The sequence below is a fragment of the Amblyomma americanum genome, chromosome 11 (assembly GCF_052857255.1).
Source record: "Amblyomma americanum isolate KBUSLIRL-KWMA chromosome 11, ASM5285725v1, whole genome shotgun sequence".
Taxonomy (NCBI): domain Eukaryota; kingdom Metazoa; phylum Arthropoda; class Arachnida; order Ixodida; family Ixodidae; genus Amblyomma; species Amblyomma americanum.
The window spans coordinates 23,968,756-23,993,301 of record NC_135507.1 but is presented as its reverse complement, the minus strand read 5'-3'; the positions used below and the strand labels follow the sequence as shown (position 1 = coordinate 23,993,301).

The window sequence follows — 24,546 nt, the reverse complement described above, 5'->3', positions numbered from 1 at the left end:
TGGCGATGGTGATGAAGGATGCTGACTTCAGCCACCCATTGTTGCAAGACTTCCGTATTTTTTCCGCCAATGACCGGTATATAAGACGGGGGTCGACTTTTCACCATGGTTTTTTGAAAAAAAATTCGACCTATATTCCGGTTTTTACGGTAGTTCGAGATTGGCAACTGTGGCATCAGTGATGTGCAGGCAGTGCTGCTCGTGAGTGCAGTCGCAGTATCATCTGTAGGGCTGTGGGAGAATGTTCGCAACACCCGAAATTTCGAACATTGTACAAATACCCCTCGTACAGGGAATTTTGCGACTTTGTATCATACCGAAATTCGTATCAACCAGTTTGTCACCGCGATTCTGATGTATGCATGAGTTCCAGCAACTAAAAAATTGGAGCGCTTCGCAGCTTCAGCTCCAACACAATTTACACAACTTACACAATTTTCACACTGCTCCAAAACAATTTACAAATGTCTGGCATTATAAAGCTTGCGTAATAGCAATATGCCGAGCTATGTGTTTTGTTTACACTGTGAGCAGTGTGAACTAACAAACGGCATAACTTTGCAATAATGATGATGGTGAATGCCGCCAGTTATCAGTTTGCGTTGGGTTCATCCTGTTCTACCACAGGCTCACACAGGTGAACCACAGGTTCACCTTGTTCTACCACATGGTGCTTGTGCATTTTTTTTGTCTCTTTTAGCACTGCACTTGGTGGAAAATCACAAATCCCCTTGCCTACCCAAAGCAGCGAGCCTCATTTCAAATGTGTGGAGAAAGTAGAGAGGGGCCCACATTAACACCCCCCCACCTCTCATCTGGTGGCCATGTGCACAATGCCCGATGGGGGACAGGGCCACGTTGCGAGCCACATCCGATGAGGCGACACCACTCCATTTGCATGCTCACCTGCCCTACCTGTGCCCCCGAGGGAGGCCACCATCATTGGGACTTCTAAAGAAGTTCTGCCTAATGGCTATTTCTCGGTATGTTGTTCATCGCGGCCTCAGTGGAACGGCCTTGACTAAAAGTGCGAAGCCGCGGACACGGAAGAGGCCCCACAACTGCCATCACTGTCAGTTATGCCATCGTTGGCCTCAATGGAGCAGCGGCATGCCAATCAAAACTAAACATGACCAATCACACCTTACATTCGGTTAGCAGTATCTGCATGTTTGCAGTATCAGTATTCAATATGTGACAAGATTCCACTGTTTCCATTTTCAGAACGACCGTAAGCAAGTACCATTGCCGAACTCAACACTACATTACGTGGTTGCTTGAAGCCGCGGCTATGGTCAGTAGCACAGCACATGAGAGAACCACAACCCTTCCGAGAGGTTTCAAGGAACCTAAACAGCAACAACATGACCTTACAATTTTCACACAGTGATCAAGAACAAAACTGTCCACCCTCAAAGCCTTTGGCCACTGTCAACCAACACTGCACAAAAGACCCTTGTAACCAGCAGCACAGTTTCTCACCCTATGTGCTCCTTGAAGGTGGTGGTCATCTGGTAGAGGCCCGTAGACACTGCCGCCTTCAACGTCCTGGCCAGCCGCAGTTCCCGGCCTGAGCTACTGTTTGGACGACGCAGGCTAGCACAGCGTTTGCTGTGGCGCTCCAGCACCTGTTATGCACCATCCAGCCTAGCTTTTAGAAACACCTCTTGCGATACCCATGACACAAACTTGGGGCACTGCTTCTCAACCCTTGAGCACCAGCAAGTGTAGCTACAAGGCCCAAGGGAAGAGCAGCAGAATTAGAACTACAACAAATGACTGGGAGTATCACAACAATCACAGGAAGAATGACGCCCTTTTCCTTGACATGCTTTTTTGGTTTGTGACGTAACTTCATATCTTGCCATCACATTTATGTTTCTGTATAAATAAATGACTCACGATTTAGCATGGTTAGGCCAAAAGCAAATTAGGTGTGCTCACAGTTCGGTTTTCACTTCAGTTTCGGTTTCGCTTAAAGGCTCAGTTTAAGAGAGCAATGCGATAGCAGTGAGTTCTGGATCCATTGCACATAGATGGAAGCTGATGAAGACGACAACATCCGAAGCGAGCCCGAGAAACCAGAAGTTAAACAAACGGAATGTTAGGCCGCAGCAACGCCGTAGTGATCTAATGCAGTGGCCAGAGAACCTGATCTGTTCGTGCCACCGCAGGTTCAGAACCCACTCACCGCTGTACAGCATTTTGCAATGAAATGTTTTGCATAGTTGGCCATAAATCCTGGTGTCGGGTTGCCCACAACAGGGTGGGTAGGTTGCCACCTGCAGAACACTTTGGACAGACAAACATTGGCGAAATCTGAGACTGGGAGTTTTAGTGTTAGCCCACCAAAAAAAAAAAACTGCCATTTTCCGAGCAAAAAAATCAGTTCAGAGTATGTGCATTGTTTGTCTAATTGCTCCCCTGTGTATGTCTTCATCTTTTAGCAACCAGTCTGGAACAGTTTCCAGCGCAACAAAGGACAGGTTATGGCAGCTAACAGCGACCAAGTCTTGCACTTGCTTCACGGCTAACAAAAGACCAAACCTGGCATACATTGCATCAGTTTGTTGCACTCATCAATTAAATGTTGGGTCACACCAGGCACAAACATCTCTTTAAGTGGTATGGTAGGGTAAACCCCCAAAAATTCCAATTTGCAATTTTGGAACAGAAAAATTGACTGCGCTATGCGAAACAAACCAGCGGGAGCGTGGCCTCGAGCGCCCGCTTGATGCGGTTAAATGTCGCGGCGAAGTGTTCCGCGCACCCTGGCGTTTAAAAATGGCGGGTGGAGTTTGGAGGCCGGTTTGTTTATCACTGTCTTTTGCGGTTTTCTTCATTATGGCGTGGTTTTTTTTTCTTGTGTGTGTGAGTGTGGCAAATGATGTGTATTAAATGGTCATATAGTGTTAGAAATATTCACTTTCATAGCAGATGTGCCACTAGTACTGCTCCTGTAGCGTGTTTCGTCTGTTATTGTTCTCACCATTATGGTCGTGGTCGCCTCTGTTTCGCGGTTAAAACGTATTACTTGCTCAGAAGATGGCATGATCGTCCAGCAAATGAAGCAGAGAGAGAACTTTCAAAGGTAATTAGCTCGCTAGCAGGAACGGCAGTGAGAAACCGGCACGACGAAGTGCAAGAATCACGAAACTTGGCGAGAGGATCGGTGATGAATCCTTCAACGTAGACGGCGCAAGTACGACTGGCTACTGTCTAATCGATTTCACTCTTCTCCGCCGCAAGATGTTGCTGCGAGTAAAAAGTGCAACAAGGAAGAAATATTTTGGAAAAAGCTACTGACTGCCGAAACGCTTCGGTATCCTCCATAAATGCCACCTGCAGCAACTGCGATGCCCTAATGCACTTGAGACATCCAGGCGCACTGCTGGCAACGTCTTTGAAGTAAATCAAAGGTTCGTTTATACCCTTCAAACCTGCGGAAAAGGATTGGCATCTGGTGGCATCATGTGTGTTTTGTAATTTGCCGCTGACAGGATGTACAAAGAGCATGTTGACGGGCAGGATTATATGGCTCTGCCGGGAGCAAGGAAGAAGGGTTTTGGAGGCACCTGCAAGAAAGTCAGCAGTGAAATGTATTCTCCTGCGGCATTTTGAGCATCCGTAAAACTTCAGTTTTCTCAAATTGAGTTTTTCAAGGATTCCCAAATTTCAATGTACCTTTTCTCAGAAACTATTCATCCAATTTCATTAACGCTTTGCACATATGTACTGCAAACAATATTGTGAGACTGTGGACAGAGCAAGCTTTATTGCCACTCGCAAATACACATGGTGGTCACTCCTCCGAAGACGAAGATGTGCGATGATGAATATTTACAGATGAAGACGAAGGTTGCGCACTGTGCTTACACTTTCTCCCCCTTGTTAGAGCGAAGGAGGGCTTTAAGCGCGATAGATAAACAATCTCCACACCGCGACAACGACGGTCATTGACGGGATGGGCAGGGGCAACACGATAGCTCACGAGTGACGTTTGTTCGAGTACAGTGTATGGACCAATAAAGCGGCTGAGAAATTTTTCGCACAAGCTGGGGGTGTGCACTGGAGTCCACAGCAACACTTCATCACCAGGGAAGAAACACACTGCACAGTGTTTGAAGTCATAGGTGCTTTTCTGGGAGGCGTGGCATGCGTCGGTGGTCAGGCGGGCAATGGTGCAGCAGTAGGCAAGACGGGAAGTAAATTCGTCATAGGAGAGTCCGGAAGAGGTTGTGGGGGCAGAGAAGAAAGATGCTTCGAGAGTGAAAGTAGGCGGACGAACATGCACAAGAAAAAATGGGGAGAAGCTGGTTGTTCGTTGCACAGCAGCATTGTAGGCAAATGTGACGAAGGGGAGCATGGCGTCCCACTTGGTGTGGTCTGGGTGGATATACGTGGACAGCATATCTGACAGGGTGCGATGAAACCGTTCGGTGAGCCGACTGGTCTGGGGGTGATAGGCTGAAGCTGCTTTATGGACAGTTCTGGAAGCGTGAAGAACTTTGGCAAGGACGCTGGAGAGGAAGGACTTGCCGCGGTCACTGATAAGGAAACGTGGGGCTCCATTGCGCTTAAGTATGGCGTTGAGGAAGAAATGGGCGATCTCAGAGGTAGAGCCGGATGGAATGGGGGCTGTTTCAGCGTACCTGGTTAAGTGGTTGATGGCGGTGACGATCCAACGGTTTCCTGATGGCGTTAGTGGTAAGGGACCATAGAGGTCAATTCCAACGACTTCGAAGGGTGAGAAAGGACAGGGAAGAGGATGCAGAAGGCCCACAGGAGGAGACGTGAAGCATTTGCGGCGTTGGCAAGGGATGCAAGATATTTAGTGACAGAGGTTGAGAGGACCAACCAAAAGAAACGGCGCTTGATACGGTCACAAGGTTTCTCGAATCCTAAGTGGCCGGCCATGGGGTCGTCACGAAGCGCCTGCAAAACTTCACGGTGAAGAAAACTGGGAATGACAGGTATCCAGGAGTGACCCAGGGGGCTATGATTGTGCCAAAAAAAAGGGTGCCGTCGACCAGCTTGAAACAGTTAAGTTGGCAACGGAGACGGGCATTTGGAGGCCGCACAGCGCCACTCACGCGATCAATGAGAGTCCGACAGTAAGGGTCGGCCCGCTGTGCTGAGGCGAGATCGCAGAGAGCGGGAGTGGGCACCAAATCAATGGCTGCGGCAGTCAAGGCTTGGATAGCCATTGAATTAGACGTTTGGAGCGATGAAGAAGCAGGAGGAGACACGGAGTGTGCGTTGAGGCGAGGGGGCAACGAGAGAGCGCATCGGCGTCTATGTTTTTTTCCAGATTTGTAGGTGACTACGAAATCATACTCCTGGAGGCAGAGAATCCAGCATCCGAGGCGACCGGACAAGCTCTTCTGTGACGACAACCAGCAGAGCGCATGATGGTCAGTGACGATGGAGAACTGGCAGCCGCACAAATAGGGGTGAAATTCCTGAATGGCCCAGACAACGGCGAGACACTCTTGTTCAGTGACCATGTAGTTCTGTTTCGCTGCAGTCAGGATACGACTTGCGTAGGCAATCACGCGCTCTGTCAACGAGTGCTGGCGCTGCAAAAGAACGACACCAATGCCATGTCCACTGGCGTCAGTGTGTAAAATCACTGAGGCGTCATCAAAATGGGCCAGTAGTGGGTCAGATGTGAGAGCCTGCTTTAAAGTCGTAAAGGCGGCCTCGCAGGCCTCAGACCAAATGAAGGGTGTGCTGGCGACAAGAAGCTTATGCAAAGGGGCGGCGATAGAGGCGAAACATCGGATGAAGCGACGAAAGTACGAGGCCAGTCCTAGAAAACTGCGCAGGTCTTTAATCCGTGATCGGTGGGAAAAATGAAGAACTGCAGCAACTTTATCAGGATCAGGTTTTATACCCTTCAGAGTAACGTGTCCAAGAACTTTGATAGAAGCGGAAGCAAAGCAACATTTCTCTGTGTTTAACTGAAGTCCAGCCGCGGAAAGAGCCCTTAGAACTCAATCGAGGCGAGCAAGATTTCATTTCATTTGTTTTTTTCCCTTAAAGGCCCGAAGGCATTACATAAGGAGGGAGCAAAATCAAGATTTTTGTGACAAGAACATATCAAAACATATCAAAAGAATAATTGGATAAAATAGAACAATAACAAAAAAACAGTATAACAGTTAAATGATCTTGTGACACATATACAATGCTAAGTGGAATGCAAGGAATCGAAGCAAGAAAAAATTTATATATGCAACACTCGATCAATACAAGAGAAAAATACAGTGCAAAAGGCATGACATCAAAGAAAAGTAACAACAAACAGCTGTTCAAAGTGCCAAGGTGAACATGGCGGAAACTTTCTGCCCTCATGAAAAATGGCTGTTTAGTCTGCAGAAATGACCAAACTGGTCGACGATAAACACAGGCACGATTTCCACAGTAGTAGCAGATAGGACGAGGCGGAGGCGGCCACCAAACAGCTGGGTAGATGTTGGGTTGCTGGGATAAGGGGGCGACAGTCTGCTGGACAGGCGGCAGATGTGAAGGATAGATGGGAACAGCAAAAGACGCAACAACCTGGGCATAACATGTGGGCACACAATGGGGTACAGATGGGTTGGGTGCCGCAAGGCGAGTGATTGAAGCAAGCTCGTCCTTGATGAGATCACACAATGGCGAGGTCGGAGACCGGTGCTGATGGGATTCCACTGGTGGTAAAATGGAGTCGTGCAGCTCCTCTCGGATGATGGAGTGAATGAGAGAGCGCAAGTCCACGCCGGTTGAGAGGCAGGGGTCCCAGGTGTCTTGCAAGCGGAGCTATTGAAGGTCGTCAAGACGGTGACATGTGATGCGGATATCACGGACTGAGGTAGGATTCTGACTAGCAAGCGTGTTAAAAGCAAATGATCCGATGCCCTTACGAATATGACAGACCCGATCGTACTCAGACATTGCATTGTTGACACGTCGACACAGGCTTAAGACATCTTCAATGTAGGACGTGTAGGATTCGCCGGGCAGCTGGACATGCGCATCTAACTTTTTTTTGTAGATGGCTGGGCTTGCACCAACGGTTCCGAAAATTTGCCGAAGCTGCGAGGAAAAATGGCTCCAGTCCGGGATAGCATCCTTGTGATTGATGAACCAAGTCATTGCCACGGCGGTTAAATAGAATGAGACGCTGAGGAGCTTTATGGCAGAGTCCCAACGATTGTACACACTCACTTGGTTGTACTGGTCGAACCAGTCCTCAATGTAATCCCCACGAAGACGCGCAAATGTAGGAGGCTCCCGCTGAAGGGTGGTGACGGTCGATGTCTGGTGTCTAGGTGACTGAGGAGGAGCGAGTGTGTTGGAGGCAGAACTGCTGGCGAAAGGGTAAGCATGAAGAGGAAGCACACCTGCTGATGCACCGGCAAGGCCAGCAGAAGTGTCACTGCGATGTTGGTCGACGGTTTCCATCGTGGGGGATGGTCCGACCAGATGACGACCGGGACCTAGCTGCAGTGTTGTGGCGGAGAGGACGCAGGATCAAGAGCAGCCTCCACCACTTGTGAGACTGGACGGAGCGAGGTTTATTGCCACTCGCAAGTACGGTGGCCACTCCTCCGAATATAAACATGAGCGATGATGGATATTTACAGATGAAGACAAAGGTTGCGCACTGTGCTTGCAGTATTAAATATTCAGAACTAAAAAAATCACTGATAATGTGAATGATAATACTTAAAAAAAATTACACTGCAAGACACCCCCACATTCCTGCGGCTCTATGCATGCATTGATATTTTTTGGGCACAAACTCTAAAGAGGATATGATACTGTTATGTGACGGCAAGTCGATGAATGAGATGAGAATACAGATGGCCACAGAGTGATTTTAATGGCGGACGGCCTGGCGCGAGCCCTCCTGCCCGCGCCACTGCACAATTCGTCGTCTTCTACTACACACTACCGGGGGCCGCTGGGGGACCGTCCCGATCACGAACAAGAAGATCGGCAGTGGAGATAAAATGCTGTAGATGACGATGGGCTTGAAAATTGATTGAATACAGGAGAAGGAGGTTAAGGGCTCGTCGCCACGGTGGATGAGACGATCAGTGAATGAGTCCCGGTCCATGAAGCATGCGGGCCGCAGGTTGCCAGGAGCCGATGGCCGAGGTCCTCAGATGCACCGAACGGCAGGGGCAGGGGGCGGTGTCCTCACGGTGTGGGCTGTGTCTCGGGTCGGTCGGGGCATTCCGGTCGTGGCAACGTCGTCAGTTCGTCGTGTCTTATGGTCCGGGCGGGGGACGGGGCTGGGGTGAGCGGCGAGGTCGGTTCAGGTCTGGCGGGCTGGGACACAGACAGGTGATGCGGACCAGGCACACACGGCCATTGACCACGGCAGGCGCAGGTCGCCGAAGCTCCGGGACCAGGCTGGCGATGAAAAGACCCCAGCCCCTCACACCAAATGTTACATGACGGCAAGTCGATGAATGAGATGAGATGATGGCTACAGAATGATTTAAATGGCGGATGGCCTGGTGCGAGCTCTCGTGCCCGCGCCACTGCACAGTTCGTCTTCTTCTTCTTCATAATATATTTTAACGTGGTCCAAGGCGAGAACGACGCAAGAACGCCCCGGGCACAGCACACAGGGGTTCAGGTCTGGCAGGCTGGGACACAGCCGGGTGGGGCGGACCAGGTACACACGGCCGTTGACCACAGCAGGCGCAGGTCGCCGAAGCTCCGGGACCAGGCTGGCGATGAAAAGACCCCAGCCCCTCACACCAAATGTTACATGACGGCAAGTCGATGAATGAGATGAGATGATGGCTACAGAATGATTTAAATGGCGGATGGCCTGGTGCGAGCTCTCGTGCCCGCGCCACTGCACAGCTCGTCTTCTACTTCTTCATAATATATTTTAACGTGGTCCAAGGCGAGAACGACGCAAGAACGCCCCGGGCACAGCACACAGGGGTTCAGGTCTGGCAGGCTGGGACACAGCCGGGTGGGGCGGACCAGGTACACACGGCCGTTGACCACAGCAGGCGCAGGTCGCCAAAGCTTCGGGACCAGGCTGGCGATGAAAAGACCCCAGCCCCTCACACCAAATGTTACATGACGGCAAGTCGATGAATGAGATGAGATGATGGCTACAGAATGATTTAAATGGCGGATGGCCTGGTGCGAGCTCTCGTGCCCGCGCCACTGCACAGTTCGTCTTCTACTTCTTCATAATATATTTTAACGTGGTCCAAGGCGAGAACGACGCAAGAACGCCCCGGGCACAGCACACAGGGGTTCAGGTCTGGCAGGCTGGGACACAGCCGGGTGGGGCGGACCAGGTACACACGGCCGTTGACCACAGCAGGCGCAGGTCGCCGAAGCTCCGGGACCAGGCTGGCGATGAAAAGACCCCAGCCCCTCACACCAAATGTTACATGACGGCAAGTCGATGAATGAGATGAGATGATGGCTACAGAATGATTTAAATGGCGGATGGCCTGGTGCGAGCTCTCGTGCCTGCGCCACTGCACAGTTCGTCTTCTACTTCTTCATAATATATTTTAACGTGGTCCAAGGCGAGAACGACGCAAGAACGCCCCGGGCACAGCACACAGGGGTTCAGGTCTGGCAGGCTGGGACACAGCCAGGTGGGGCAGACCAGGTACACACGGCCGTTGACCACAGCAGGCGCAGGTCGCCGAAGCTCCGGGACCAGGCTGGCGATGAAAAGACCCCAGCCCCTCACACCAAATGTTACATGACGGCAAGTCGATGAATGAGATGAGATGATGGCTACAGAATGATTTAAATGGCGGATGGCCTGGTGCGAGCTCTCGTGCCCGCGCCACTGCACAGTTCGTCTTCTACTTCTTCATAATATATTTTAACGTGGTCCAAGGCGAGAACGACGCAAGAACGCCCCGGGCACAGCACACAGGGGTTCAGGTCTGGCAGGCTGGGACACAGCCGGGTGGGGCGGACCAGGTACACACGGCCGTTGACCACAGCAGGCGCAGGTCGCCGAAGCTCCGGGACCAGGCTGGCGATGAAAAGACCCCAGCCCCTCACACCAAATGTTACATGACGGCAAGTCGATGAATGAGATGAGATGATGGCTACAGAATGATTTAAATGGCGGATGGCCTGGTGCGAGCTCTCGTGCCCGCGCCACTGCACAGTTCGTCTTCTACTTCTTCATAATATATTTTAACGTGGTCCAAGGCGAGAACGACGCAAGAACGCCCCGGGCACAGCACACAGGGGTTCAGGTCTGGCAGGCTGGGACACAGCCGGGTGGGGCGGACCAGGTACACACGGCCGTTGACCACATTAGGCGCAGGTCGCCGAAGCTTCGGGACGAGGCTGGCGATGAAGGGACCCCAGCACCTCACACCAAATGTTAAGTGATGGCAAATCGATGAATGAGATGAGATGACAGATGGCTACAGAATGATTTAAATGGCGGACGGCCTGGCGTGAGCCCTCGTGCCCGCGCCACTGCACAGTTCATCTTCTACTTCTTCATAATATATTGATACGTGGTCCAAGGCGAGAACGACGCAAGAACTCCCCGGGCACAGCACACAGGCCGAGAGCACAGGGCCCGCACAGAGCACCCAAGACCAGAGCACGTGCACCACCGAGACACTTTGTTCACTTCGTCTTCACTCACAATATCCATTGCACAGCCCCTGTTCGCAAAAACACCATCTCGGTGTACATTAGGGCATGGCAAGGGATGGCAAGTGGTAGGGCTTGAGGCAAGAGACGTGGACAAAGTCACGCTGAGCTGCACGGGAGGTGGTCTCCGGGAAGGCCGGGGCGATCTTGCAGGTGATAGCGGTGACCTGGCGGAGCACACAGTATGGGCCAACATACCGGGAGAGAAGTTTTTCGCAAGGCCCGGCACAGCCAGATGGCGACCAAAGCAAGACGAGGGTGCCAAGGGAGAAAGTGACCATGTGATGACGGCGGTCGTAATAGTCCTGCTGTGAGGCCTGCGATGCTAGTAGTTTGGAAGCAGCATGTCGAAAGATAATTGGGGCTCATGGCCGTACAAAAGATAGAACGGCTTTGTGAGGCCGTTGGTTTGGGGATGATAGGCAGTGGTCAGATTATGTTTAGTCAAGCAGGAACGGAGAATGTCATCGACAACTTTAGAAAGAAAGCAACGGCCGCGGTCGGTGAGAAGTTGGCGGGGCGCACCATGACGGAGGATGAGGTCGTAGAGGAGAAAGTCGGCAACGTCAGTAGCAGTACTGGTTGGGAGGGCCCGCATGATTGCATAACGAGTGGCATAGTCTGTAGCAACTGCAACCCATTTATTTTCGGAGGTGGACTCAGGAAACGGGCCCAAAAGACCCAAACCAACATGATAGAAAGGTTCAGGGGACACATCAATTGGTTGGAGCATACTTGGTGAGTGTGGCAGGAACTTTCCGGCGCTAGCACTGTTCACAGGCACAAACATAGCGGCATACGGACTGGTAGAGGAGGGGCCAAAAGAAGACACGACGCACGCGGGCTTAAGTATGCGAGGCACCCAGATGTCCAGCAGTGGGGAGGTCATGGAGCTCGTGGAGGACATCGGTGCACAGGTGCTTGGGCACAACGAGCAGGAGGTCGGGGCCGGCGGGGTTGAGGCTTCTGCGGTATAGTGTGTCATGATGCAGCACAAACCGGCACAGAGCAGGGTCAGATGGGGAGGAGTTGAGGCAGTCAATAATAGAGCGGAGCTCGATATTCCGTCACTTCATCACCAATAGCAGAGCAGAGTGTGGCCAATAGCAGAGAGCGAGAACAGGTCGGCGGCGCAGTCACTGCCAGGATGGTCAGAAGGGTCAACATTTAGTTTAGTTTGGTTTATGGAAGTTTGACGTCCCAAAGCGACTCAGGCTATAAGAGACGCCGTAGTGAAGGGCTCTGGAAATTTCGACCACCTGGGGTTCTTTAACTTGCACTGACATCGCACAGTACACGGGCCTCTAAATTTTCGCCTCCATCGAAATTCGACCGCCGCGGCCGGGATCGAACCCACGCCTTTCGGGCCGGCAGCCGAGCGCCGTAACCACTCAGACACCGCGGCGGCAGAAGGGTCAACGGAATATCGAGAGAGGCAATCAGCATCGATGTGTAGCCAACGGGACTTACAGACCACAATGTAGTCGTAGTCTTGTAGGCGTAAAGCCCAGCGACCTAGCTGGCCAGCAGGATCTTTCAGTGAGGAGAGCCAGCAGAGCGCATGCTGATTGGTGACAACCGTGAAAGGGCAGCCGTATAAATACGGGCGAAATTTTACAACGGCCCACACGAGGGCCAAGCACTCAAGTTCCGTGATGGAGCAATTGTGCTCTGATGTAGAGAGAAGGCAGCTGGCATAGGCAATGACATGTTGAGACCCAGATTGCCGTTGTGAAAGAACAACGCCGATTCATGACCGCTGGCGTCAGTGCGGACTTTAGTGGGAGCAGCCACATCAAGTGTACGAAGACTGGCGTGGTGGTGAGCTTCGAGATAAGAGCGGCAAAGGCGTTTGCTTGTAGGGGTCCTCAGGCGAAAATCATATCCTTTTTGAGCAGATCACTGAGGGGTCGGGCGATGTCAGCAAAGCCGGGTGCGGGACCGGGAAGTCTTTCACGGCTCGGATCTTAGCTGGATCAGGGTGAACAACCGTGGCATCAACGGCATGACCCAAGATTGTGATCTGATGACGCATGAAACGGCATTTAGAGGACTTGAGCTGCAGGCCGGCATGACGGAAAACTGAAAGAATCTTGGAAACATCATCAAGGTGAGAGGAAAAGCTGGGGGAGAAGACAATAACGTCGTCGAAATAGAGGCACGTGGACCATTTGAAGCTGTGCAGAAGGGCGTCCACCATACACTCGAAGGTTGCTGGTGCATTGCATAAGCCAAAAGGCATAACTCTGAACTGATACAGCCTATCAGGTGTCACAAACGTGGTCTTCTCATGGTCCTGGTCATCCACTGCTATCTGCCAATAGCCGGAGCAAAGATCTATGGGTGAGCAGAATTTGGCACCGTAGAGGCAATCAAGGGCGTCGTCAATACGCGGGAGAGGGTACACGTCCTGTTTGGTTATCTTGTTCACGTGGCGACAGTCAACACAAAAACATCATGAGCCATTCTTTTCCTTCACAAAGACTGGCGAGGCCCAGGGGCTGTAGGAGGGTTCAATAATGTTCTTAGCAAGCATCTTCGTAACCTCGGCATTAATGAACTGGCACTCAGTGTCGGAGACTCTGTATGGATGACAACGGATAGGAGAGGCATCCCCGGTGTCAATGCGGTGCTCCACAGAGAATGCTTGGCCCAGCAGGAAGTTAATGAGAACAAAAATGTCCGAAAAAGATTCGAGAAGGGCTCGAAGCTGTGCAGTTTGGGCGGGATGCAGGTCAAAGGGCATCATGGTCGCGAAGGCATCTGTAGAAAGAGAGGTAGGCTGGGGATGGGCTGTGGGATCTTCAGACAGGCCAGTGTCGAATGTAACAACTTAGCACAATGCGAGGGGGAAGACTGTAGCAACGCTAACGCCGGGTGGAAGAACTTAAGGAGAGAAGCCGAAGTTGAGGAACGGCAGAGACAGTATGTTCGCCTTGGCGGAGGCGATGGTATAGGACAGAGCAACGCTGTGGGTCAGCAGGAGATCGGTACTAGGTGCAACGAGGTAGTCGCGATAAATGCGGTGGCATGATATGGGAGGCGAGCATAGTCTGCATTGAATGCATTGAACAGACGGAGAGAGGGATCGACGTGCTCGGAACAGAGTTGTGGGAGCTTGAATTGTAGGTCACCCTGCGAGCAGTCGGTCAGAGCTGAATGGCTGGAGAGGAAATCCATGCCAAGAATGAGGTCGTGGGCACAGGTGGACAAAACGGTGAACTGAACCGGGGTACTGTGGCCGGCAACAGTGATGCGAGCAGTACATAGTCCGTCGACAGCAGGGGTGCCTCCATCCGCCACGCACACACGGGACATTGCAGGTGTGAGCACTTTGCGGAGGCGACGGCGAAGGGGAAGGGCAGAACTCATCACAGGTAAGTGCACACCAGTGTCAATGTGGGCGTGCACAGGAAAACCGTCGACTGTGACGTCCAATAGGTTCGGTCGGGTCATCAGTAGAGGATTTCTGGTTGGGGTCATTGATGCAGCATCACCTCCGGGGGGCTGCGTCAGCCCATTTTACAAAGTGGAGCGGATGTAGGAGACAGCTGCCAAAAGACAGGGCGACTGTGGTGAGCAGGAGCGACGACCTTGGGGCGACGGAGAGCGGGAATTGCGGAAGGAGGGTACAGACTGGTCGGGCTGGGAGCAGGGCGAGAAGCGGCGCTGAGGGTCAGGCCAGTAGTTGGAGAACCCACCGCGGGAAGGCGAAGACCAAGGGCTGCGGCAATGTCGAGAAATGTGGCCAACGCGGGAGCAGTGAAAGCAGATGGGTCTGTCGTCAGGCGTATGCCATTCTGCCGGATTGCAGTAACTAGGTGTGGAGTAGTAGGTGGGGCAGAAAGCAGAGGAAGGAGGCTGGCGGACAGCTGGGCAGCCAATGGTACACACCGGCGGAGAAAGATCCATGTTTGCCAGTTCTTGCTTCATGACAGCCTGAATAAGCGACACGACGGGCAGCATCGCATCAGGGACGTATGGTGGGGATATCACAGGTGCGAGGGCCTCCAGTTCATGTCGGACGATCCGGGCGACCGAATTGGTGACGACAGGGGCGTCCGAGGGCGCGCGGGATGGAGATCGCTGGTCCTCAAAGGAAGATGTTGCGGCTGTGTTAGGAAGGTGGTTAAACAGCTGTGGAAAACGGCTGTGGAATGCGGCGGCCTTTCACTTGCTCAAATCAACGGCACTCTTTAATGATGGAGTCAACAGTCTTTGCAAACAAGTAAATGGAAAGCATCACCTGCAAAGCCTTTGAGCACGTGGCCCACCTTGTCTGTCTCACTCATGGCAGCAACGAACTTATGGCAAAGAGCCAAGATGTTCTGGATGTAGGCCACGTAACTTTCTGTCGAAGACTGGGCTCGAGACGCAAGCTGTTTTTTGGCGGAGAGCTGCTGGTCATCAGGCCTACCGAACAGCGTCCTCAACTTCTCCTTAAAGGTGTCCCAGCTTGTTAGGTCGTCCTCGTGGGTTTCGTACGACACTCGTGCCGTGCCATTGAGATAAAATATGACATTGGCGAGCATTAATGTATGGCCCCACCTGTTATACAAACTGACGTGTTCGTAGAGGCTAAACCGGTCTTCCACATCCGTGCCATCAGTGCCGGAAAAGGTGCCGGGGTCGCGAGAAGGAGCCATGATCACGAAGAGAGCAGTAGTGGGGCTCCGTGACCCGCTGGGCGGAGCCATGGTGGTAGACCCGGCCTGACGACCACTCCGACGCTGCGTGGAGTGCTGAGCGTGACATCCGCACCTTTACCAAAGATGTTAAGTGGTCCAAGGCGAGAACGACGCAAGAACACCCCGGGCACAGCACACAGGCCGAGAGCACAGGGCCCGCACGCAGCACTCAATCCCAGAACACGCGCACCACCGAGACACTTCATTCACTTTATCTTCACTCACAATACCGATTGCAATATCTTTAGTTCAGATATAACTTAAGGGAATTTAGAACAACACTGCCTAATATGATCACACTCCTTTTTGTGCTTAAAAGGTACATTGAAAAATTAAGGTCACCTGAAATTTTGGGAGAGAGCCACAGGATAAGTAAACTATCTAGACCCAAACAAAGCATCTCCTGTTGTATCCAGGGGCATCGTTTGTGAGCACTTGAAATGTGATGTGAATATCTGCACCCCTTTCTAAAATATTACCTTAGAACTACCATGTACCATTTACCCTACCATACCTCCTTAAGCAAACACAGTTCAATCTCGTTATAAGGAGGTTGAAGGGGCCCGTAGGTTACTTCGTTATAGCCGTGGCTTCATCATAGCCCGTGCTGACCGCGCTTCCAACAGGAATTGCCATTCCTTCGTTCTATAACACAATATCATCAGCTAACAGAACGTTAGGATTCTTAAAACGACATCTTCATCACGATCCTCAACATGTAAAGTTACTAGCATATAAATCGTTTGTTAGGTCAAAGTTGGAATTCGCATCACCAGTCTGGAATCCGCATCAAGCTTATCTCACTGTTTCTCTTGAGTCCGTTCAAAATCGCGCGGCCAGGTTTATTCACGCATCCTATGCTTATGACATCAGCGTTTTCGCCTTGAAAACGGCATTCGGTTTACCGTCCTCGCACTTCCAGCTTATCTTTATTCCATGAAATCTTTAATAGCCCTATGCACACCGCTCCTTATATTCTCCCTGCCCCAGCACGCATTTCACTCCGCACCAGTCATCATTTTCATGTGGCCCGTCCAATCTTGCGCACTGTCACATTTGCCAATTCCTTTTTTTCCCCGCACAGCTGCAGACTGGAGCGGCCTTTCCAGGCGACATTGCCACCATCACCTGTTCATCCAAGTTCACTGAAAATGTAAAAAATTATGTACAATTGTAAGAATGCTTTTTTTATTATTAGTTCCCACCCCTTTTGTAATACCCCAGTCATGGGGCCCTTAAGGAAATGAAATGAAATATCCCTTATTTCGTTATAAACCATTTCGTTATACCGAGGTTCGACTGGACTAGCTCTCTGAATATGTTTTGTGAGCAAGCCCACACAGGCAACCCTGCCTAATATGATCACACTCCTTTTTGTGCTTGCAAAGAAAAGGTACATTGAAAAATTAAGATCAGCTGAAATGATGTCCACAGATTTTCATGATGTCATGGTTAATCTGGTGTTACATACCCCCCTTCCCTGGTTAACCCCTTTCACCCTAGTGTGACAGGGGATTAACCTAGCTTGACAGAGCATTAAAGAGAGATTAACTGCCAGGTCATGAGATTCAGCAGAGGCCATTGGCTGGAGGGCCTCCTTTGAGGGAAATTTGCAGCTTTGTTCTTGAGTTGTATGTGACTACAGAAGCAGCTGCAAAAACTCAGATGTTACTGCACACAACTGTCATAATCCAAGAACCACTGTCCTACACGGTTTGAAGCTGAAGCGTGAACCAGACAAGCCTTCCTTCTGGTTCAATGCTGTCATCCTGCTCCAAGTAGGTGCTATGGTCTTTTCATCTCCTTTCGAATGTTCAATCGGAGGTGGTGTGAATGCAAAGCCAGGCATTTATGATATGCCTGGCTTTGCTATCACCTTTCACACCACCTCCGATTCACACCACAGCAAAAAGCAGAGAAGATTAACGAAGATTCTCACACTAGCACATGCAGCACTTGCCTGATCCAGTTCCAGCATTGCATTTAAGATGGCAGGCAGGCTGAACTGCACCACTCCGAACTTGTCCTCTTTCTTGGAGGCGCACACCAGTAAGCACAGTCCTGCATGGGTGTACACGTGGAAGGCTTGTGTAAGGCACAACACACCAACATCCTCAGCTCCTAACCTCAGTCTTGGCATCACTACACTCGCAGCACGGATATTACTGTACTCACGTGCATAATTTCTTCTTTTAAATTCTTTTTTCTTATTCTTTTCGCTTTTTTTCTTTAAATTAATGCTTCAGAAAGGGGGTGCACAAATTATGCAAAAATTTTGTGAACATATCCTAAAAAGGTCTACAAAGGTCATAAAGCGTAATAGACAATGTATATTACTGCCTATACATTGACCGCTTGCTGGCCAAAAAAAGTTGACTCCAAATGTAAGATGGACACCCTCTTAGCGTTGCTGTAATGCTCCTGCATGGAGCACAGTTGTGCAAAAGCCCGCTATTATGTTTCAAGCTCTGCGGAAAAGTCACGCGTTGGTACAGCAGCTGTGCAAGGCTGGTGGTCCCGGGATTTTTCACCAAGAACACGACAAAAGCCATGGCAGCCTTAGACTGTGGCGACGCCAGCGCCGGTGATGACACCGCCGGATTTCTACCTCACGAGGTCATTAACACTTTCACAGTATAACTGCGCCCTAGCGTGCAGCCCAGCTGACTAGCGGCAAACCGAACAGCAAACGGTTTGGCAGTTTCGGATTCCGGCAAGTGCGCAACTGTCCGTCCGGGAAAGCGACCACCAGCACGACAGAGCAGGATAAAAGGCGCGCAATTCGGACCCTCGCCACTCACACCTTTCGCAGCTGCACACGATAACGCAGCTGCGCCAATCATCCCAAAGGGTGAGCAAATAATGCGAAGGCGCAAATTACGCGAGTAAACATAGTAAATATTTACTCGCAAAACGCGTTAAGTGCATTGGGCCTTAGTGACAATAAGAGAGGAAATGGAGTTCGCAGAACGGTGAGGAGATTAAGCGTTACCCTGCACAGAGGTGAAATCACGGTAAAAATGCTATATTACTATGAAATGAAGCTGATTTGAGGGCCTCACACAAGGCCCACGATACTAAACTGGCAACAGTCGGAACTTTCTCACACAACCGCCTGTGCACTGTGCCATGACACTGAGACCGACCTCACAGCATGCATTATGCACAATTCCAGACATCTTGAGTAGCAGTGAACAATATTCAATGCGACAGAGCCGTTTACCTCTGACCTGCACACAGACTTAGCAGCTTCGACTGTTAAACAAAATTTACTACTACCTAAGCGACAGAAGCCAAACTGTTTGCAATGCAAATGCAAAATGCAAATATGCCGTGGTATTGATTGGGTGGAAGTAATCGCCATCAACGGTTTTTTTTTTTTCTCGCAGACTGCAGAAAACTGATCAAAGAGAAAAGTGACCAATGTTCTTACATTGTTCATCTTATCTTAGAATTCGTTCTCAGTGAGTCCGTCTTAAACACAAGTCCACAGCAGCAATTATGCACTGGTATCATAATAGCCGCATAATTTTGCTTGCACTATGAGGGGACTAAAGCAGGCAGTAGGTCATAACTTAGTGCACCTGAGCTCAAAAGGGTAATGTACTTATGCATTACTGTTTTCTTTCCCTCAGCCTGCAACGACTGCAGCTGTTCGCTTGCATGGATCCTCAGTACAAGCCCTCGTCTGTACATTTAGACAGTTTTCTGCCCGACTGTTAAGGCATGCATGGAATGTGTAGGTCGCTCAGTACGGCAGTTGGCTGCCTGCTGTGCCATTATCCATGCTCTTCCCGTGCGGCAGCCATGTATGACCACGATGCCAATTCAATTACTACAACAGTACTGACATAACAACTTTAACTAGACTACCATTATCACTTAAGTGACTCAACGATGAGATGACTTAGAACTAGTGATAGCATTCCATAATCACCTCAATCCACATTATTTACTTAAAGTATTATGGAGCCTCCCGTGCAAAGCACTGGCCAAAGAATGTCATGTATATGGAAAACTTACAGCTTTAGCATCGCTGTCATAAGAACATGATAATAAAAAGTGGCATGCATTTCATATTTTCATATGAACACATTCTAAACAGAAAGGCTGGCCATCATCAATAAAGAAATAAGCATGGTAAAGATGTGTGGCCCGACCTGGACACAACATAATTTCATTAAAACTTCAGGCATGCATCTCGGCCACTCTTTTACTTCAGGTGTGACGAGTCATGCCTTATTCTGTTTTTGTGTGCGAAATTTCTCTTTTCACAACAGATGTCAGTGTTTGTTTATGCATAGGTAGCATTCTTCAAAGTGTCCACGTGGAAGCAACCAACCTTCAATGGCCCAGATGAGGGGTTGGCAGTCGGCAAAAAGCTGCCTGCTCTTGACATCGGGAAGCTCCGAGGTGAAGTGCAAGATCAGTGGCTTGTTCTTCAATGCGGCCAGCACCTGTGCCCATACATCAAACAGCAATCAACGTCCACAACGACAACGCCTCCTTTGACACCACTGTTGCTGTATTCTCAAGGGGCTCTGAAGCATCTTTCAGCTGCTCACGGGAAATGCCACTGAATAAGGCACAATCATTACCATCAACCTGACTAAATCCACTACGGGACAGAGGAATCTGAAGCCCATGTCTTGCAGGCACCCACCAGCAATTTACCGTAAATGCAGCTGCAAAGCTCAGCTTCATTACATAGGTGCAATAAAAAAAAAATGTAGATGTGCACTGAAATTTTAAATTTTGGTGGCTTCAGCAATTTATAACAAAGAAAAAAAAGGAAAAGCGCAATTTCAGCTTTGGTAATCTTGATGACATCAAACGCATAACTTTACATTATCATTCTCATTGAATGTACAAAGATCGGCTTTGGCTTTGTTTTTTAGTATAGCAAAAGCTCGTTAATTTCATGCCCGTTAATTAGGAATACTGGATAATCTGAACTGCCAGCACAGTCCTGGCCAACACCCATGTAAGTGTATGGAGTTGGACATTTGGTAATTCGGATGCTACAGGTCTCGGATCAGTCAATTCAAACGTGCTGCCAAAAGAGGGCCATGTCCAGGTGTGACTGGCACAGCAAGCACTTGGCAAAATTGCTATACTCAAACTCTGCATTGCATGCTGAACAATCGCTCGCCCCCGTCCGACATGCATGCCATGGCAGACGTGATGACGAACAGACGGCCCCGTCTCTAAGACTAGTCCAACCGCTTAGTTTCAGTTTTGCGTTTCTAAACCTAGCGCAAGCGCACAGCGATGGTGGCTATCGGCCGCGTATCAGGCAGCCAGCCGAGCCCAGTGATGTGCTGTTCGGGACGGCAAGTGGAATGTCGTTTGCCTTTTCTTTCCTCTTTTTTTTTAGTGCGTAGCACTAGAAGCCCCCCTCGCCAATTTCACGGGTGGCTTTCTGAAGCCTATCAAACCTTGAGGAGACAAGCTTAACAACTGCATCACAATGCTGGAGAAGAGGAAAGGAGCAGATATGTTGTGGACAGGAGGAAAGCAACCAGCTGTAGCCAATGCCAGGCCGTCGCCTCGCACAGCTCCGCCAATCAGAACGCACGCTTCACCACAAGCTATAACTAATGAGGAGCCACGCCACACCGGATTGGCTAATGGGAGAGAGGTGTGTCGCACAACTTCAGAAGCACGTAAGGCAGTGCCGCATGTGCCTCTCCTTGCCTCGGCGATGTTTTAAGAACGTGTCCACACAAGTTGTGCCATGCCTGTTCAGAGCGTAGCCATGGATGAGCCGGGTCCGTCCAGCACGGTAAAACAGCGCTAGTGCACGTCTCGCATTTGGCCTAACCAAACAGAACCGGCCTCAATTTTTTTTTTTTTTTCAGCGCCGCTGCATGTTTCCCTCGCTTTCATATCCATGGTTCTTCAACTGCGCCGAAACTGCGCACCTGTCAAGTACTGTTTGTGGTTTGTGGAGCGAAGCCTCCTCACACGGAAAGCGGCAGCTTGAGACGGGGCTCCATTGCTACCGCGTTGCGCCATGAAGGATACTGCAGGAGGGAGGCCCTTACCATTTTGGAGCAGTTGTACTTCGACGCTCCCAACTATGTGCACACAATGAACGATTGACAAATGTGAAAAATAGTCATCATCGCGTTATTCGAATCTCAAAAGCAGGCGACCATTGCCCAGTCATAGCCATTGAAAACGGGTGAAAACGGGGGGAAAACTTAGATAATTCGAACATTTATTTCTCCTCCCTTGAAGTTCGAATTAACGAGCTTTTACTGATAATTTTTTTTTTAGTTCAGAATTGTTAAGTGTACAATTTATGAACCTGCACTCATGTCTGCTTCTTAGCTCATGCACGTCCTTGTGTGAATTTTACATTCTTTAAACAACCAAATAACTAAATCCAATTGTTAGTCTGTGTTTTGTTTTTTTTTCACAATGTTCGGTATTATGTTTTCTTGCTCAGCTGCCAGAATTGACTGTCAACACACTGCATGAGAGAACACGTGAGGTGTATTGCAAGAAACTATGCGGTTCTCAAAACATTTCAAGGGGGCGAAAATTATGCTTTTTCCCTCTCCAGAATACAGTGTACGAGCCACCAAAAAAGAAAAGTCTACACCGAGCTAATCATGACCTACCTGATTCGGCCATGACAACTTCTGCGGTGCAGGCCCTTGTGATGGTGCAGGACGCGTCACTAATGCAGGGTTTTTCCCTGTACAATGGGGACAATTACAGAAAACAAATATTAATTGCAATGTGTCAAGGCATATGTGGGTTACTGCATGTCAAATATAAGGGTATCCAGAGAAACGAACTTTTGAGAAGCTTGCAGGCAAACCTCTCCAGTGCAGGTAACTCGTCGAAATAGCCAAAATCCTATTTTTAAAACCTGGGTGAGATCTTAAGTGAAACACCCAGTATAAAGCAAACAAAAAAGCTTGGATAACTGCAGATTTCTCCCTGAGTTTTTGATCAGCGTAGACCGGAAAATTGCATCAAATAACAAAAAAAATTTGTTTTTTGATGAACAGTGCTCCACCCACCCCAAGCGACTGACATTAAACAATCTCACTGTCATGTTCCTGCCTGTGAACATGACAAGCTAGCTACAGCCACTGGACGCTGGAATAATCTGGAACATAAAACACCACTTTAAGGGACTTTTATTGAGGCGACTTCTCGCAAAGATTAATCGCAAAGATGAGAATCTGCAGATTAGCCTCCTATATGCTCTTAGTTTTCTGGCTATGTCTTGGGGCAGCGAGACCACGAACACAATCATGAACAGTTTTCGCAAATGTGGTTTCAACGACGGCACAGGTCACACTGCCGATTAGCGAAGCGAAGAGTCCGACAAGAATTTGGCCTCTGAAGTAGGTGAAGTAGGTCTCTGAAGCGAATATTTCGAATGATACAACAGGCATTTTGAGAATCATGCACTTTTCTACCACATATGGTCATTACATGAAAAAACAAGACAGAATGCATTAATGCTTTGTCACACTCATTGAAGCTGTGTAGGTACAGCTGACCTAGGTACAGCGCCAACATATCTGTGGGGTGTGAGACCTATAAGTGGGCCCTCAAACTGCTGCTCTTAATTGTGACTAGGTCATTGCGCAGCTGTTGTTTTTAAGTGACGACTCCATGACAGCTGCTATTAGGTGTATGCACCACACGCACAGCGCTCAGCACCACCTTGCATCCGGTGTCTGAAAAGGACACCCATCTCTATGTGTCTCATGCTTGCGCCGTCATAACTGTTTAGTGAATTTCATGTGCAGAAGAGCGGCTGTGCCAGCTGCAGTGAGCTTAGATCTTGTTCTGCAGTAGTCAAGCAAACCGCGCGTCCTCCGGTTAGAGAGATTTAGCGTACTGTGATCTGCTTCCGCGGGGACCCGCTGCACACACACAGATCGCTCTGAGGACACCACAAGGCACCAGGCACCAACCAGCGCATGCACACTGGTGGTGTGCGGAAGTGGATCGCGCTATGCTAAATCTCTTGATGCACGCCGCTGTGCTAGTTACGGCGCATGGACACTGCAGGTAGTGCAACCGCATACACCAGAAAAGTACAGATCTGGGCACCACGCTTCCGCCTGCTCATGTCTGTTGCTGCAAGCATGCGCAGACCAGAGGGGGTATGCTGAACCGAAACCACAGGCAGCTAGAGCTCCAGAAAACGTTATTCAGTTGAGACGAATACTTTACTATTCGACCTAATATTTTAAATTACCGAATATTCGCACATGCCTACATTAAAGGCTGGGAGACGCTGGACATTCAAGCTTCTTCTTGCGACTTCGTCACTGCGGACGACAACATTCTAACTTGCAGTTAGAGGACCATCGAAGGATGGACTGATGGCACAAAAGAGCTACCATCCGACAGTGGCGAAGAAGAGAACGACCTACTGCCACAGATGACACAAACTCTCAACGTGCTCAGCGTCAGCAATGAAATGCTTTTCAGACTGGATTTATCGGCGAAATCGAACCCAATTAGGTAAACAAGTATTATCGACTTTTTCAGCCAAGGATAATTGAGCCATATAGATTGTGTTTCTTTTGCATGTTCAAAGTGGCTTGTTTTGGATCATACGAATTCGGGATGATAACAATAATTTTCACGGTCCCGCGGAATTCGTATCATCGAGATTGTACTGTGTCACACTCGGCGCAAGCAAGCTAAAGTGTGGACCACTAAAGAACAAGCAAGAAAAAGTGGTCAGTAAGACATTACTGTGGAACTTTAAAAGAACTATGAAAGAAAAAACGCAGCCAGTGTGCTAATTTTCGTTCCTTTGTCTCTTTCGCACAATCGATGTTCCAGTCGAGACCTGACATATGGAGGTGAGTGAGTGCACCCACATGGTGGAAATATTCGTGGTGAAATAGTACACTGGCTTTTCCCCACAGGACCTGAACAATAAAATACTCTCCAAGCTACTAAACATAATACAGACTGTTGCGTAAATCAGAGAAAATCGAAAAAAAATTCCCTCGGTCTAACAGCCCGCTCGTCAGCGCTCAAAATTCGCACAGTTCGCAATTCGCAAAATTCTGATAAAATAGTCGAGAAAGCACTTTCAAACCAACCGCACAGCCACTTTATCACCCTTGCGTTTCACCGCAGACTTAACGATAGCGCGATCGTTCCTTTGGCGAACACAGATGGTGCTACGGGTATGGTTGCTGCA

The 24,546-nt window shown here is 49.6% G+C and overlaps 1 protein-coding gene across 3 annotated transcripts in view; it reads right to left on the bottom strand.

The window, feature by feature from the left end:
* Ndc1 (Nuclear division cycle 1) overlaps nt 1-24,546 on the bottom strand; it is a 61,868-nt gene that overhangs the window by 3,823 nt on the left and 33,499 nt on the right. For 2 of the 3 annotated variants that reach the window (XM_077644095.1, XM_077644094.1), the window contains exons 13-16: nt 21,980-22,056; nt 19,693-19,807; nt 17,290-17,411; nt 1,483-1,628 (exon numbers count right to left, since the gene is read on the bottom strand). In XM_077644095.1, the coding sequence (XP_077500221.1) occupies nt 1,483-1,628; nt 17,290-17,411; nt 19,693-19,807; nt 21,980-22,056 (460 nt within the window). The remainder of the gene's footprint in view (nt 1-1,482; nt 1,629-17,289; nt 17,412-19,692; nt 19,808-21,979; nt 22,057-24,546) is intronic. The other variant, XM_077644096.1, reaches the window with a different exon arrangement.